Below are 17,857 nucleotides of genomic sequence, written 5' to 3'. Positions count from 1 at the left end.
TATTAATAATTTTCATCACAACGTCTCGCATATTAAAACATAGATGCCAATTTCTGTTTATTTCCTTGTAATGCTGACCTCCGTGGCGAAGTGGTTAGCACAACGCTTTACGATGCCAAGTGCCCCCAGGCATGGGTCTACTTTCCTTTCTTCAATTTCATCATATCATCACGTATCCTCATCTTTGCGATTAGCCATATGTGACAGATAAGCGAAGTAAAATAAACTAAGTCTATTAATCAATTATTTTTTTAAACTCTTTAATTCTTCTTTAGCATGCCACGTTTTTGTTAAAATTATATTACGATTTGTAAAATGACGAAATTCTAAAGGAGAACACGCAACTTTCTTTGTAGCGCATCGGTCAGAAAGTTTCAGGAATATGGATTTTCAAAATACATTTTTTCACATGTACTTTGCCCCCTTTTAAAAGTAACGCGTTTTCAATTATGTTACTAATCATTAAAAGGATGCCTCAATACCATCTTGGAGGATGACAATTATTATTTTCCCCCTCCTAAAAGTAATAATATACTTTCGCTCTCTGAATCTCCCATATAAATGCAAGGGGCCGTCTGCTTCAGCCGAGCTCACTGCTTCTCCGGTGACGTCACGCGTTCGTGCAAGATCGGCAATCTTCGGATGGCTTTACCTAATCTCTATATTCCTTGACAGTGTGAGTATGGCGCATCGTATTGAGGTGCTCTCCGTAGTCCGATTTTTATGGCCACAAAGGCATAATCGGAGTGAAATCCATTGCCAAATTGTCGAGGTGTACGGTGATAAATCGACGTCACGCCCTATGATCGCGAGATAGTGCCAGATGTTCGAAGAGTGAAGAACGAACGTGAACGACGAACCGCGTGTCGGGCACCCTTCAACTGTGAAGAACATCAACAACGTGGGGCGTGTGAATGCAATCATTCTTGCCAACTGCCGCGTGAAAATTAAAGAGCGTATCATGCCTAAGGCATGACTCGAATCAGGGACCCCGGGCGCAGGCCCGTAGCTAGAGGGGGGGCAGGGGAGGCAACTGCCCCCCCCTGAGAGCCTGCTTTGCCCCCCCTGTGAAAGATACAGAACACATTCCTACCTGGAATTCTCACAAATCTTTACAATTATATCATGTGTTACTCTAACAACATAACAAAGACACTTATTGATTTTGTGATTTATTAGGGTGTATGGGATTCCGTATAATGTCGTATCAGAATTGGGGGGAAAAATTCCCTTCCAAATTCAGACTTCGGGTAATGATTTCGCAATTTTCAGTATCTAGAACAGTTGTGACATTTTGAGTAGTCTTGTATTAAAGGTAACCTAATGTGTTCGGATGTTTTTCTGGAATGTGTTGCTATGAACTTAGAACTGCTTAAATTTTTATTTCCCAAGTCTACCTTTTGGTAATAGTGATTCATGTGGTAGAGAGAGGGAATGGATATTTGATTTCTGTTACTTAGCGTTGCTTTTCTGCCTCATCTAGCTAATCGCAACAATGAGTGATGACGTGAAATTGATGAAGAGACACTCATATACAGTGCCGCAACTACAGGGAGCAGGGGGCATTGTCCCCTCCCCCCGACATTGGACGGAAGTCCATTCTAGGGGAAGCAAACATTGAAGTAAAAAACAAGACTAGGAGAATCTAAGAATAGCAGGACAATTGGATACTGATGATGGAATTAGTTTTTACGTGTTCCTTTCATTTTTCTTTAAAATTTTATACAAATAAAAATACATTTCGTAAAATTTTCTTGCTCGCTTCGCTCGCAATGTCTAATTTTCTTATAGTACAAGTTCAGAGCCATAAATAGCTGTGGGGCGACGGGAGTCGGCCCTGGGAGCCAAACGATCCATATGAAAAAAAAAAAAGAAATGTTAAAGAGAATACCATGGCTCCCCCTAAAATTTTTTGCGCCCTATTAAAACAATTTCTTTCTATGAAACTTAATATGAAATATTAATGATGACACTGTAATCCAAGAAGTCATTGATCAATCGAGGGATTCCTATTTGTTTGTCAGGTGTCAAAACGTGTATTTCAACTAGCAATATAATACTGTACAATTCACACAATATTTTGCAAAATGGTTAACGTAACCAGTAGGCAAACATTGTCTGTAGTGATGCAAGAGTCTCCCCTTTGAAGGAAATAGAGTCCGTGGTGGACTAAGGGACCCATGTTTTAATGTTTTAGCAAGTACAAAAATGTATTACAAATTTTTACAGAATTCATCAAAGTGTAGATAATATGTAACAATTATTATTTAATTAATTCGATTCTTCTTGCATAACACAACACAATGGTGTTGTTGGATTCTCGTTAGATTCCTTTGTGCGTAAAAATCTTGCATACTGGAAACTAGAGGAAATCATTATGAAGCATGATTTATAAAGGGCTCCCTTAATCAGTTCTGCAGAGAGGCCCAAAGCTGTTGGTACATATTAATAATTTATCGACCTGTAAATATCAAGTAGATAGAGTTCCTATTAGCCTATTTATATTAAACTTTATATTCTTTGGCAATCTGGAAAGGTTATTATCGAAATATTGCTATTTGATGTTGCTCGAAGTTTTTTTTGTTCGTTGCAGTTTCAAGATATCATCCCTTTCCTGTTACTATCTCTTTTGGGGGAGGGGGCAAGTGCTTCTGTGTACCCTGCCAATGCGACACAATATATTAAAAATTTGCCCCCTCTAGAATTGACTTCGCCCCCCCTACAAAGAATTCCTGGCTACGGGCCTGCCCGGGCGCCATAGTCCGATAGCCTAATCATTTCATAAAAAGGGCCCGAGTATGAAAGAAGCTGGAAAGAGCTTCTTTCAAGCAAATGCCACCTGCGATCTTCAGCGGATGTAAAAAACCGCTGATACGAATTCTTCCGGAATCGCAGGAAGATACTGCAAACACAGCCTTACGCTGAAAGCACCGTTATTGAGAGACGCGGTCTCTCAACGGCCGAAGTTCGAATTTCGTTTAAATAGCTCTGGAGAATATTTCTCTCCCCAGTCGGTATCTGAAATCTATCGCGTGCACAGTTAGCGCCTCGGAATTATACAAGTTGTTGAACTAAGAAAGTTATGGCGTGATTAGTTGTTACCAAACGTTACAAAAGGAGTTACAGCGAGGAGTAGTACGCTATCGGAAAGGAGTTTTATTTCAGGAGAGTTCATCAGAGTTTCATCAACGAACCAGCGAGTCGATCGTCACTTCGAGATCTACAGGTAACGAACGTTCCTCTATCCTTGTCTTTCATTCTCTCACACCCTTGCCAGACCAGTCAATTGTAGTGTTTAAAGTTAATCGTGAGTGTTCTTATTTCGCGGGGCTAGCCCCCTTGCTTGGTTAAGTGTAGACGTAACTTTTAAACTTAACCCCCCCATATACCTTGCGTTTTATTGCTTTTTTTTACATTTTCTAGATTTTCGCTTCACTCGCGATATTTTGGATTTATTATTCAAGAAGCAACGTTTCAGTTTGCACCCCTACCTTTTTTTTAAACGATCTGGTCTGGTTTTCCTGTTCATTTTTCAGCTGCCCCTTGCCTTACCTTTTCACACCGTTCGTCTCAGCCCAGCACGGACTGTTGCTGCGGTTTGAAGCATAGATTACAACAGATGCATCCAGCATCCCCAGGAATCATCATGTTCCGGATCAGCATCTTCCAGAGGATCATCCCCTCCAGGACAAAAGTGCACCCCCTCCCTACTGGAACTACCATTCTTGCGACGCTTGATCACCAGACGTTTTTCGAGTCCTGCAGTGCACTCCAACCCCCAGACTTTTCATCTTTGTGATCAGCACCCTTCAGAAGTGCATCATCCGCGATCACCAGAAGTGGTTCTTCTACAGCAGTGCACCCCAATCCCCAACGACTCATATTAATTAGTGATCAGCACCTTATAGAAATCATCAGTGTTGATGGACATCTATCACCAGCACCCCCATCAGGATTATCAGTTTGGAGAGCCCATTACTTACCAGATAACCCCCCCCCCCCCAGAGTCATCAGTTTCGTGACCAGCAACGCCCCAGTGCCCTCGTCACACTTCAGTGATTGACGTTGCAGCCGCCGTCCTTTCGTCATTCTAGGATCTTCAAGACGACCCCCTCCCCCTCGTCGAGGCTTCACTATTTGGCCCCAGTGCCCATCTCACCTCATCTCACCTCCAAGTGCGTCGTTCAGTGTCCAATGCTCACCCTTAAACCCCCAGGAAAGCACCCAGTCTGCAGTCGACAGTGTCACCCCCCTCCAGATGGCAAGGATTCTTCACACATGTTCGTGGGTTCGACACCGGTTCCAGGCTTGCACGTGAAAATAGACGCTCTACCAGTGCTGTTTTCGCGTGTCTGTTCCTCCTGGACTCCCCCTGTACGCGAGCCAGAACTTTCTTCCAGGAATAGCCTTTCGGTGACGTTTTTCGGACTCATTGGATAAACTTGTTTCCAGTTTCCGGTATATCTCATCTGTGCGTGTGTCGCGTCGCGTATACAAATGCGTGTGTCCGCGTCGATTCGTGTGCTTCGTGGTTCGACTCTCGTCGCCGGATCTTCAAGAACATTTCGACGATCTCCGTTAGCAATGGACGCTCGCCATCGCGATTGCTAATGGGGTATCCTTCAGCTACATCAAGAACGCTAATTAAGTGTCTTTTTTTTCTGTTTCCCTCTGGCCAACCAACATTTCGGCCAGGACTATATGTCAAAAAAACAAACTCGAAGTGTCACATTGGGAATCAGTTTTTTTATTCAGACCGGCAGAAAGACTTAAATTATTTTCTACCCAAATTTCTGCCACTACCGTTTTTATTATTTTTTTTCTCAAATTATGTGTATTAATTAAACAGACAATAGTTTGGGGGCGGAACGCCCCATGTATATATATATCATATCGCAATTTGGATGTTTGTACTTGTGAACCCTTCAGGTTGATCCTGCTGTATATATTGCATGGCAATTTTTTTCTTGGGTGCTGCTTCCCAAGTTTTTTTTAATAACTTATTTAAACATTTGAAAGTGTATAAACATACTCCGCGTTTCCTGACCTATATGCAATGGAACTGACCTTGCCCAGGAAGCAAAGATACATTTTCTGCTCTCTTACGAGTGCTACAGTGTTTGCGTGTGCTCCGTGTGTACAGTGATAAACACCGCTACGGTGACGCCATGAGAAATGGCGAGTCAGCATCAACTGACCCCGCGTAGTACGCGTGCCATCAATGTTGTTTATAATCCAGAATGTTAAGTTCTTTAAGTGCCTGATTTTAGGTTGTGTGTAGAATTTATTTTTCCTTACACCCACCCTTGTATAATAGTAATTTTTTTTGGGTTGGTGTAAATAAATTATCTTCTAGAGTTGACTGGTATGGCCGGGCTCGCGTTACAAAAAATTAACTTCCCTGCGTGAATTTAATTTTTTGCCCCAGGCAGGTGTGTCGTATCATGCCTAAGGCATGACTCGAATCAGGGACCCCGGGCGCCATAGTCCGATAGTCTAATCATTTCATAAAAAGGGCCCGAGTATGAAAGAAGCTGGAAAGAGCTTCTTTCAAGCAAATGCCACCTGCGATCTTCAGCGGATGTAAAAAACCGCTGATACGAATTCTTCCGGAATCGCAGGAAGATACTGCAAACACAGCCTTACGCTGAAAGCACCGTTATTGAGAGACGCGGTCTCTCAACGGCCGAAGTTCGAATTTCGTTTAAATAGCTCTGGAGAATATTTCTCTCCCCAGTCGGTATCTGAAATCTATCGCGTGCACAGTTAGCGCCTCGGAATTATACAAGTTGTTGAACTAAGAAAGTTATGGCGTGATTAGTTGTTACCAAACGTTACAAAAGGAGTTACAGCGAGGAGTAGTACGCTATCGGAAAGGAGTTTTATTTCAGGAGAGTTCATCAGAGTTTCATCAACGAACCAGCGAGTCGATCGTCACTTCGAGATCTACAGGTAACGAACGTTCCTCTATCCTTGTCTTTCATTCTCTCACACCCTTGCCAGACCAGTCAATTGTAGTGTTTAAAGTTAATCGTGAGTGTTCTTATTTCACGGGGCTAGCCCCCTTGCTTGGTTAAGTGTAGACGTAGCTTTTCAGAGTTATACCCCCTCTTACGATACACCTCTCGCAGCCAAATAACTTCGAATATCAGGCTTCACATAGCCTATTTACGATCCCTTAATTTAAAACAATCGGGACTTTGTACGAGAGATTGCAAGTCAACTGAACCCTGTGACTACCAACTTTTCGGTCCTCTCAAATAAGACCTAGGAGGTGAGCATTTCGCGTCAGATGGAAGCAGTGTCGAAGTGGTTGAAATAAATTGGACGAAATTTTTTACACACAAGGAATCGTAAAACTGGTCACACTATGCGAAAAGTGCTTGGAATACCTTGCTGACTATGTCCAAAAATATTAAAAGTTCATACGTTTTTGTCCAATATTGTTTCCTTTTTAATGTGTTTTGTTTTATACAGAGAGGTGTAACTGGCTTTTTGATTTACCCTCGTACTATGCCACTATCACACTGCTGCAACACACGGCGTCAAACTGTCTTGTAGCATAAAAAGCTATTGGCATTTAAATCAGGCTGATTTATTTTGTCACCACTTCAGGTGAACGTCCTTTACACAGTTAGTGTCTTACGTGCAATCAGAGAAATGCCATGTAATGGATTAATTGCATTTCCTTATTGCTTCACCTTTGGAATCCTGCTCTGAGATCAACATAAAATGCAACTAATCTCCTTTCCAAGTTTAACACTTTTTTTGACAATGTTAATCTGCTTCCGTATTGGCGTTGACAATTTCAACCACCAACACCGTTATCTGCTATTGGCTGAATCCAGGGAATTGACTGACCATTTTGTCACGTTCTGAAGTTACTTCTCTGTTCTGCTTTAGATAACATGTTGCTCTTTCTAAAGCGACATATTCTTCAATCGAAGGCTCAGAACGTTCTACCTTTTGTCAAGAATGTTACGTCAAAACTTGCAGGGCGAACAATGATCACTGGCTTTATTCATTTGTTACCATGGTAAAAAACGATGGAAGGAAAACGCCTATCAAAATTAAATGTCGCTCTAAAACTTAGGTCTCGGGGACACCATTGATAAGCAAGGCTTTGTCGGGAACCTAGCACCTTCATGGCAGGCAAGATTTGGTAGAAATATGTACTGTAATGTGCACATTTAATTCTTCTGCTCTCCTGAGGTACCAGCATAGGTACCAGTTTGATAGAACTTCCGAAGAGGGAGTCTTAGATTGTGCATAGTCACGCAACTAGAAATGCATTTCGGGGAATATTACAATATTATTAATTAAATACGTAAATTAATTAATTTTGTATTATTATTACAGTATGTAACATTGTTATTCGTACACATAGAATTTCCGAAGGAAAAAATGTGATATCTACTAGTAAATATAATCATTTTCATATGTACCTGGAAATTAATGTTAATGAAGGTTTCACCAACAAATGTCAATAAAAATGTATGTTCAAAGTGTATAAACAGAGCATATAATTTGTGTGAAAAGAGACAAACACGCTGTTTCATGCAACATTGTTATTCGTACAGGCAAGAGTTTCAATCTTCCTCGCATACAGCGCCACCGCTATTCGGGCGATTTCGTGCAGTTTGCAACTTCGTAACAAATTTGAACATGCAGACGCGCTCCCCGTCAAGCGGAATGCTGGCGTAGGTATTGTTGTAGGCCTATCGTCTATCTATCAGCGTGTTCGAAATGGGCAAGGTGAAGGAACTTAGTTCCGATCTGAAGGATGTTATTATAAATTTGGCTCTTAGAGGTTATTCGTTAAGAAAAATTGGACAAACAGTTATTAAATCACACTCCACAGTTCAATACATAGTAAACAAATTTAGAGAGGAAGGTTCAACACATAATGTGCCGAGAAAACCAAGAGAGAGACGGTTGAATAAACGTGATGAACGCTTTATTTTAAAAAGAGTGCGAGAAAACCCCCGACTAACAGTATTCCTCAGTTACGACCGTTAGTAGAAAATGTTGCTGGCAAGATGATGTCCAATCAAACTGTCCGACGTGCCTTGTGGAAGCATGGATATCATTGCAGAATACCACGAATGAGGCCGTATGTAAATAAGGTGAATCGCAGGAATAGACTTTCATTCGCGAAAGAGCACATCCACAAGGACCAGGAATTTTGGGATAGTGGCATATGGTCAGACGAGTCCAAGATTATTATATACGGGTCAGATGGGATAAATAGGGTCTGGAGAAAATCAAATAAAGACAATGATCACATTAACACAGTTCCAACAGTTGAACACGGTGGTGGGTCATTAAATATTTGGGGCTGTATGTTGTCCAAAGGTGTTAGTACGTACCATCCAGTTTATTGATGGTATCATGGGGGCATATGTCTATTTGGACATATTGAAGAACAATGTAAAGCAGAGTGCCCAAAAAAATGGACATGCCGCCTAACTACAGATTCCAACAAGACAATGACAGTAAGCATAACATGGAATGTGCCCAAACTACTACAAACACCAGCTCAAAGTCCAGACTTAAATCCCATTGAGCATATATGGGCAATTTTGAAGAGGCGAGTTCATAAAGCAGGCGTCAAGTCCAAACAAGAGTTGAAAACTGTTGTGCAAGCCGAGTGGAATAAAATAAGCTCTGAAACATGTCGGAAACTTGTTAATTCTATGAAGAACAGGTGTCAAGCCAAAGTATACACATCAAAGTATTAGAACTGTCAGTCAATTTGCTCTGAATATACTTTTTTCTTTTATATTATTAAGTGTACGAATAGAAAAGTTGTACAAAAAATGGCATGTTTCTCTTTCAGTTTTATTTAATTTATTATTGTCATTGGTTATACAGAATTTGGGTAAGATTTTATGTTCCTAATGATATTAGTTATTGAATTGTAAAGAAACAATTTCAAAAGAGTGTATTTCCTTTCAGATATTAAAGCATTTTCTTTGAAAATCCGTGTGTACGAATAAGAATGTTACATACTGTATTACATGAATAGGTAAAAAGATGGTAAGATAATTGATATATAACAGCATGTATTCATAATCTAGGTTACGTGTAGTTGAGGTCGCCAAAATTTGTATAAAAACAACTGCTCTGGCACGAGAATTAACGGCAACAATAATAGTACGGTGACCACTTTTAATTGCTTATTACAATTGCTGATTAATATTTTATACATATTATCATAAGTGGTAGTGTGCGTATACAAATATTAGGAACCAAGCACGTATCCAAGGAGGGGGCTTAGGGGGCTCGAGCCCCTACACCTGGAAAGTTTTCGGTTAACAAAAATAAGGTTTTTGGTTTCTTGTGGTGTGAAATAAGATAATGTGACGATAATTTAAGGAGATACATATTTTCGAGGCAATACGGAGAATCTTCTGTATCCCTGTTATTGTTAATAGTGCGTATCCAAGGTGGAAATCATGGGGCTCGAGCCCCACCTCCTTTAGGAAATTTTTCTGTTTACACTACATAAAATTAGGATTTTGGCTTCTTGAATAATGTGATGATAATTTGAGAGAAATAATTATCAAGAAAAGACGGAGAATGTTCTATAACCCTGTTATTGTTACTAGCGCGTATCCAAGGTGGGAATCAGGAATCAAATTTTTCAGTTTACACTAGATAAAATTAGGTTTTTGTCTTCTTGAATAATGTGACGATAATTTAAAGAGAAATTATTGTCGAGGCAAGACGAAGAATGTTCTATAACCCTCTTATTATTTTAATAGCGCGTATCCAAGGTGGGAATCAGGGGGCTCCAAGCCCCCACCTTCAGGAAATTTTTCTGTTTACACTAGATAAAATTAGGTTCTTGTCTTCTTAAATAATGTGACAATAATTTAAAGAGAAATTATTGTCGAGGCAAGACGAAGAATGTTCTATAACCCTCTTATTATTTTAATAGCGCGTATCCAAGGTGGAAATCAGGTGGCTCGAGCCCCCGTCCCCAGGAAAGGAAATTTTTCAGTTTACACTAGTTAAAATTAGGTTCTTGTCTTCTTGAATAATGTGACGATAATTTAAGGAGAAATTATTGTCGAGGCAAGACGGAGAATGTTCTATAACCCCTCTTATTATTAATAGCGCGTATCCAAGGTGGGAATCACACGCACCTTCAGGAAATATTTGTGTTTACATTAGATAAAATTAGGATTTTTGCTTCTTGAATAATGTAACGATAATTTAAGGGGAGAAATACTTATCAAGGCAAGACGGAGAATGTTCTATAACCCTGTTGTTGATAATATTGCACGTATACTTTTCTTGAGCTTTCAGTATTGTCGCAGCAAACTTGAGCACTATTTAGAGACTTGTCAGCATTTGGAAGCTGCACAGCAAAGGTATCGCCACACGTAGAGCGATTCGTTGTAATTTTTAATCTCTGGAAGGCGCGAGAGGGAATGTTCTTGAATAAGTGGAGTCGAACTACTGGCAATATCTATAAATTGTTTATCTGAGCAACGTTCTAGAATATACTGAGGATATAAATACTCGTTAATTAGAACCATTCCTAAATGGAAATTCTTTGACCGAACCTTGGATCCAATGAGAAAAATGGTGTTGTCTCTGACATCATTTCCTTTTAAGTGTTCAATTCAAGGACTTGTTCATGATTTATTTGTTCGTGTTAAAGGTGCTTTACTTCAGTCTCTAATACGAAATTATAAAAACTTCTGGTGAGTTGATTTTTAAAAATGTGTTCGAGATAAAGAGTGGCGTGCCAACGATTTTCGGCAGGAAGAGGGGTTACGCATACTATTTTTGGTGGTCAGTCCTTTATTTTGCCATATTTTCCTGTTTTTGACGTTATTTTTTTAAGGACTGTCTCAAATGGGGTTATGATCCCACCAACCCTCCCTTGGGCACGTCACTGGAGATACCTAAATGAGTAAGCATTTGATCATATTGGGAGAAGAAACATTAGATGTGTTGGGAACGGAAGGGTTTTCACTGTGCAATAATTGTTTCGCGATCCAGCTGTTGTAACGAGTGCACTCACGGTCCCCGAAATGACGTGTCAATCATACCCCGGCACGGGGCCAAACGTCGTTACGTGTACGGGAAACCGGTCGTGACTCTCGGTCCAGTTTTTAAGTTCGGTACTGAGACGGTCGTTTATTGTCATACTATTGCGAGGCGGGGATAAATACCTTGAAATATTGTACTGTTTTGTTTACCTTGGATATGTAGATTCGAACAATCATAACACACTAATAGCATAATATCCGGTACCTGAAAAAACGTCAAATAACAACACTGACGAACGGTAAAAAGTGAATATATATTGTAACAACAAAAAAAATATTGCAATCAACAACTCTTTACAAAGCCTCCTCAAACGCTCACTCATTCACTCTTTCTCTCTTTCACACCTCTGAGGTATTTTTACATGTGAAGTATAGATACAAATCATGGATCTCATTAACATATCATTCCTTTTAATTATTAAACCTTTATGTGAATTTAGGGCATTTGTCTGCCAGCTCCTGTGCTCTTTTAAATTAACTTAAGTGCCAGCCCTCGGAGAGCGGTTAACTAAGACAATTGGGTCGGCATGGTTAAATCTTTCGTTCGAATGAACGTATACATCCAGTCGTAAGCACGACATTATACAAGTTTCTCGGACGGGGGTAATACACATAAGCCTCTCTCGTCCAATGAGAACAACTACACAATTACATAGGGATGCAAAAACTCAATTGGCTCCAGCTGCCGGAATACACAAATCAATCGTCGGCGCGAGCAAAAATTACATCAAAATCCACTATGCAACAAATAATACTACTTCATGCGCACGACCTTGCAATAAAAAATTACGCTTTCTACAATAAAAAGGACTCATCAGTCAAGTATTGACAAATTAAATGGCGCGACGGGGCGGTCGGTTACACAAGAAATGGAGCACTTTGACAATTTACACTAAATATTAAAGAAATGAAATGGAGCTTCTGACCCTGAATGCAGACAATTAAATTAGAACATCTGAACATGAAATTACCCTTTTTTATAACTATATCAAAAAATTATCAGACGCGGAAGTTAGGTTTGGGGTTTCCTGAGTCACTTTGCAAATAAGTGAGACTTCGGCGTTAACAGTACGGTGTTGATACTAGCAATGCACGTTTACATGGACATAGACCCTCTGAAGTATACTCTACCGGACTCTGCTACATTGCGTGGTCATTCGTCGCTCCTGGACGCGGGACTTGCACACGGTTCCTTTGTGGCGAAATTGTTCTCCGAGGTTGATCGCGACGAAGAATAATTGCGACGATATGGTGTACTTGCACCTCCTTAGCACTTCGGGCGATCCTCTTGTCACTAGCGTCGGGTGTACGTGGTCACGCGACGGTCCGGAATATCTCTAGTGTCGGGCATCAATTGGAACGTCGATCTGGAAACGTCCTTCGGGCTTTGGTTGGAACGTCGATCTGGAAACGTCCTTCGGGCTTTGAGCAGTGGTTGGTTTTGGCGTCGTCTGGCTGGCTTCTGCATCGTTGCGGGCGTCAGGGGAGTCGACGGACTCCCTTCTCTATCTCCTTTAGCCGCTCATAATTATGTAGTCCACGCTTGGCAAAAACAGATCACCGCGTAATACTTTACCAAAATAACTCGCACACTGGTAACTCTCTATCTGCAATTCGCTCACGGTACGTAAGAAAACACAGTTCACGGACACAAAACAATAATCACGCGAGAGTGTAGCGCGGAGATGCTCTCTCTATGAAATCCGGGTCAAAACTGTGTCTGGAATGGTAGTACGCTTGTTCTTATAAGAGATTCAAATTTGTCCGTTGAAGAGCACTCTCAGGTGGCTTGGCTTCGATTTCTGCTCCATTGTCTTGAAACGCGGTCACCGATGCGTCTTTGATCCTTGCAGCTTGGGCTCCAGCTGATTTTCCTGGTCATCCGTGAACATGGGTTCGACCGCCCGCCGCGACTTGAAGCCCGGTCTTGACGAAAATAATCCTTCTTTTCTCCGTGTTGGTGCAAATATGTCATCTTCAAAGCAATGACAACTCGGCTGTCACTCAGGAAAAACCCGTTTCCCAACTCCCGACGTCTGGCTCGGATACAAATTTATCCACAAAATAAAGAACCTCACACTTTTATATTTGAACATAAAATGAATCAATAAACAAAAATAATTTATATCGAACTGTGTTTCACATGTCACTAGATACCGTGACACTGTATTCTATAGAAGACATCCTTTGTTTTTGTTTCGTGCCAATATATGATTAGACTGCGGAAGCTGTGACAGACAATTTTGAACACTTGCGAGTGCTTAGGCCTGAATATGAACAATTTGGTGGGTTTCGGCTTGTAAAAGAGCTGCAAACATGGGAGGACAAGACACATTAATGGTGTTCAGGCTCGAATCAGAGAAATATTCAAGAACTGTCTGTGTCCAGTTCGCAGCACACAGTTTGAATCTTGTGTTGTCGAGTGGCTTGATTGTCCATCCCGTGCATGTGCAACAGCTTCGTAAAACACTTTTTGGTTACCTGGTACACAGATGTTTTGATGCCTGATGAGAAGAAATGGACGAACATACAATACTAAGATGGTTCCGGCACACAAGGTTAATGGAAACTGAGGAGTCAACGAGTGGTAAAAAATGTTCCGATTTCACGTTCTGATTAAAATCACAGCCTTAAACAGTGGTGACGAATTAGGGGATAGTTGCTCCCCATTTCTTTGCCTCCATACTATGGCCTCTTAATCCTAAGCCTTGTTTAACAAGAGAAAGTAAACTTTCCTTGCAACCCCCACCCCCCGGTTTTGGAACCAAATTGCCACCACTGACCTTAAACATATAATTGTGAGGTTCTATCTATACCCCTTAAAAAAATTGTGTTCATCCCCCCCCCCCCCAAAGGAATTCCTGGATACGTGCCTGTTCGGAACAGTCCTAAGCCATATGAGCCAAATTTCTTGCCTTGTAAGAAGTTCAGCGGAAATAAATAATCATTGATTACATAAGAACTGCTAAACAATTATATTTTCATTATTTAATTTTAGTACTTGGTAAGTCTTTCGGGGGGGTCCGGATCCCCTGAACCCCCCCCCCCCTTTGCAAGTACGTCCTTCATTGTGCACACATCAATGCTTGGGGTCAGATAGCGTCCAAAGAACAATTTTTTTTATTTGATTTTACTTCGCTTTATATGCCACTTTTGGCGAATTGCAAAGATGAGTGATGATATGATGAAATTATGAAGAGCAGTTGCAAAGAATGCAATGCCCAGGATGAGATTCGAACCCGGGACCTGTGGCATTGTAGCGCGCTGTGCTAAACACTCTGCCACGAAGGCCGGCAATTATTTTTTACATGTGAAAGGAGGGGGAGGGGTAAACAAGAGAAGAAAAATAGTTTGCTTGCATTGGTACACAGCAACGTGCCCACGGGTTGTTGGTGGAGGTTGCAACATCCCTTTGAAACGTTGATATGTTGAAATATGGGAAAATATAGCACCGATTACTATTCGAATTGACGGAGTGAAGGGAGGGAAAGAACCTCTCGCTGGTAAAGGTAAAGTTTCCCCTGCATAGAACACCATGCCATGAAGGCACATTTAGGGGATGTGGGGGGTAGGGCTCCATACATTCTAGATCGTGGCCATTTTTGAGCTGATGTGATCAGCCCATGCTCCGGCCATCTTTACCCCCCCAGGGTTGCCATCGAAGTATCCCAGCCAACAGGGGTAAATTATTAATCAATCCTACCAGGGATGATTTTTATTCATCAATAACAAAATTGTGTTTATTGTTTTTATGCGTCGCTTTTTATCTACTTTTAATCAATTTCATCCAATCATTATCATCTTCATCATCACAATTAGCCAACAGCGTCAGAAAAGCAACACTAAATAATAAAAATCAGTATGAGAGACTTGCATGGCATGAAGTAAAGCGAAAAAGCATGGACAATTGCCTACAATTATCTTCAAGCAACTGTACAACCTATAGCAAAGATAACAGTAGGCAAATTGTCCATCACTATGTTCATTGGTTCTATATTCCCCATCGCCATGTAATCAAGGGTTCCCGGGTTCGATACCCGTGGAGACACATTGCAGTGGTTCGGATCCTACTTTAAACTCCATGTGCATGAAGTGGACTTAAAACAACAATTCCAACATATAAATTCAACCCCACGACAAATACCGATGTTATACTTGTGTGAAGGTAGGTGACCACCCTATCTCTGCCAAAAACGAAAGACATTTCTCGTATGACAAATGACGATGATGTGGCTCCCGTGTGACACTAGATGCACCATCGATCACCACCAGAACCATGCCACTTCACTCGGTAACGGAAAAGAAAATCTTCTCACACAACAAATACCGATGTTACGGGCCCCAAGTGACTGTAAGTGCACATCGAACTCCCGTCAGATGCCCACCACTTTCCTCAGTGACGCAAAACGTTCCTGTATAGGATGAAAAATCGTAGGTAATGTCCATTTACATGTGGTTTCATGTAGCTGTTGGATATATTTAATATATAACACGCACCATAATATTTCTTTTGGATAGAATTTTGGAAAGTGTGAACGTTACGTGCGTAAATATAGTACACTTGATTTTTTTAAGCCTGGAATATGGGAGTGATTTTTGCAGTATTTTCGTTTTACATAAATAGCTACCTTTTCAACAATTAACATTTTTCGGTGTTATAACATTTGCAAAAAAACAAGGTCCTTATGTATAAAGTATAATACATATTCACTTATTTTCATACTATGAAAACCTGGTTAGAAAATTTCCACTTTCAAGAAGCAGCAAAACTGACTTCTTAAAAGGAGTTATAAATATTGCTTCACCTAAATGACCAATGCACTGTGTATTGAATTTTGCCCGTGTATACTCTATATAGAAATTAATGTTTGCTGCCAAAAGGTCTTATAATAAGTGGTACGAAAATTAGAGTACACTGACTATTCTTTTTTCTTTTTCTTTCACAGTATATAATTTGGTTCAAGGAGCATTAGCTCATACATGAGAAGTTATGGCCGAGGAAGATATAAGCAATAGTTGCCCGGTTGAGTCGGATCAACTTGTCTCTGCCATGCACCCAGACAACAACAATTCCAATGAGTGTAGAATTGAACAACCAGGATTGCCAAATGACAAAAGTAAAATAGTTTTCTTATTGTACATTTCCCAGAAGACAAATGTTAAGGCACTTCAGGATATGCTGAGAGATACATGTCCAATTGGGAGTGTTCAGACTACGGAAACATGCTCTGGTATAATCTTATCTTTTTCACACGAGGAAGATGCAAGCAGATTAGCCTCCTTGGATATGTCCTCGTATTTCGGAAGCAACGTTCAAGTCACCAAATTTTCATCTGTAGATAAACCTTTCAAGCAGGCGCTGATTGTAAGAAATTTCCCGCAAGCCATCCCGCTTGTTGACGTAACGGAGGCACTGCGCACCAGAGGGTATTCTTGTGGAGAAATAGATAGAATTCACACAGGATCAACGACCACAGCACACTTGAAGATAGAGATCTTGGACCTTCAACAGTATGAAACTTTGCTTCATTCAGGGTTTAATTTCTTCAATGTGGCTCGATTCATCGCTGTGCCGGAAAGGATGTTCACAGCACAGCTACAGGCACAAAAGAAACAGAGACCGAATAGCCCCATTCAGTGCTTCAGATGCCAAGGGTTCTGGCATGTCGCTGCCAACTGCCAACACATTCCACGTTGTGTCCGATGTGGCGATCCTCATACGGTGGACTATTGCTTGCGTCCTCGGAATGATCCGATCTGCTGTCATTGTGGTGGTGGCCATCACGCTGCATACCGCAAATGCCCCGTTAGAATGCAGTTGATGAATTCCACAAGAGTGACAATATCTTTGCTAGGCAACTCTAGAGGCAGTCGTCGCATCAAATCCCAACAGACACCTTCCACGCTCATGAATACTCCAGTCCACCACCAAGAAATTAATAGTAATGTATTTAAAGGCGAGAGAAGCACCAGTTGTAAAGAATGACATCTAATCTGTAAACAAAACCTTGTCAGTTACCACGTAGTTCCCTTTCTGGATTCTATAGTATTACTGTAATGGTTCCTGAATCTTACATCTTTGTACTGAAGTAACAAGATTACCTTCACATATTGATCTGCAATGTGTAAATAGACCATTACACTTGATATTCTTTTATTTAAATGTAGTATATTTAATACGTAACTTGCATATTTTTTTCTGTAAGAGGGTTCCAATCTCTTAACTGGTGTTAAAAACTGCTCTGAAGTATACTGTCATGTTCATTTAGAATGCTGGCAAGCATTCTTTGCCAAGTTGTGTAACCACAGGAAGATGGAGCGGAGGGTTATGGATGCAGGTTCCATCCACAGAGCTCTTAAAAGGGGGGAGGATTTACTCTGTGATGGAAATTTTACTACAAAAGTACAGCACAGGACTGAAATTGTGCCAAGGGAATTATAATAGATAGTGTGTGTGTGGGGGGAGAGGGATATTAAATTCTTATTACATTCTAAGCCTTCAATTGCTACAGGAATCATGGTGGAGAGATTGTGCATTACTACTGTACTAGGCAGAGAAAAACCCTATTGCACTATCATAGCAATTTCAAATTTACACGAAGGGCAAGAGAGCAGACAATGCAATCAGCTGCTTGCATTGTAGACCTGCCCCTACATTGCCAAATTGTGCAGCATTCTCAAAAGCTCATTGCCTTCACCTTTATCAGGATTTGTACAACTGTGAAGAGAAAAAACGTATACAGTGAAAAGTAGAGAAGTGATTCATAAAATTAATTTTCTGGATGTTTTTT

The 17,857-nt window shown here is 40.7% G+C and overlaps 1 protein-coding gene across 1 annotated transcript; it reads left to right on the top strand.

Annotated features, from left to right (window-relative positions):
* The first annotated feature begins 7,037 nt into the window (after nt 1-7,037).
* On the top strand, nt 7,038-17,189 carry LOC145992702 (uncharacterized). The gene is made up of 2 exons (XM_083129086.1): nt 7,038-7,152; nt 16,013-17,189. The coding sequence occupies exon 2, from the start codon at nt 16,057-16,059 to the stop codon at nt 17,050-17,052; it is 996 nt and encodes a 331-aa protein (XP_082985212.1). The 5' UTR covers nt 7,038-7,152; nt 16,013-16,056; the 3' UTR covers nt 17,053-17,189.
* The last annotated feature ends 668 nt before the right edge of the window (nt 17,190-17,857 follow it).

This window comes from Lepisma saccharinum, chromosome 9 (genome assembly GCF_977018435.1).
Source record: "Lepisma saccharinum chromosome 9, izLepSacc3.1, whole genome shotgun sequence".
Taxonomy (NCBI): Eukaryota; Metazoa; Arthropoda; class Insecta; order Zygentoma; family Lepismatidae; genus Lepisma; species Lepisma saccharinum.
The sequence above is the reverse complement of the archived record's forward strand: the minus strand, read 5'-3'. Positions and strand labels throughout refer to the sequence as shown.

Excerpts from the sequence above, each read along its gene's own strand:
- LOC145992702 (XM_083129086.1), top strand. The coding sequence starts at position 16,057 with ATGGCCGAGGAAGATATAAGCAATAGTTGCCCGGTTGAGTCGGATCAA.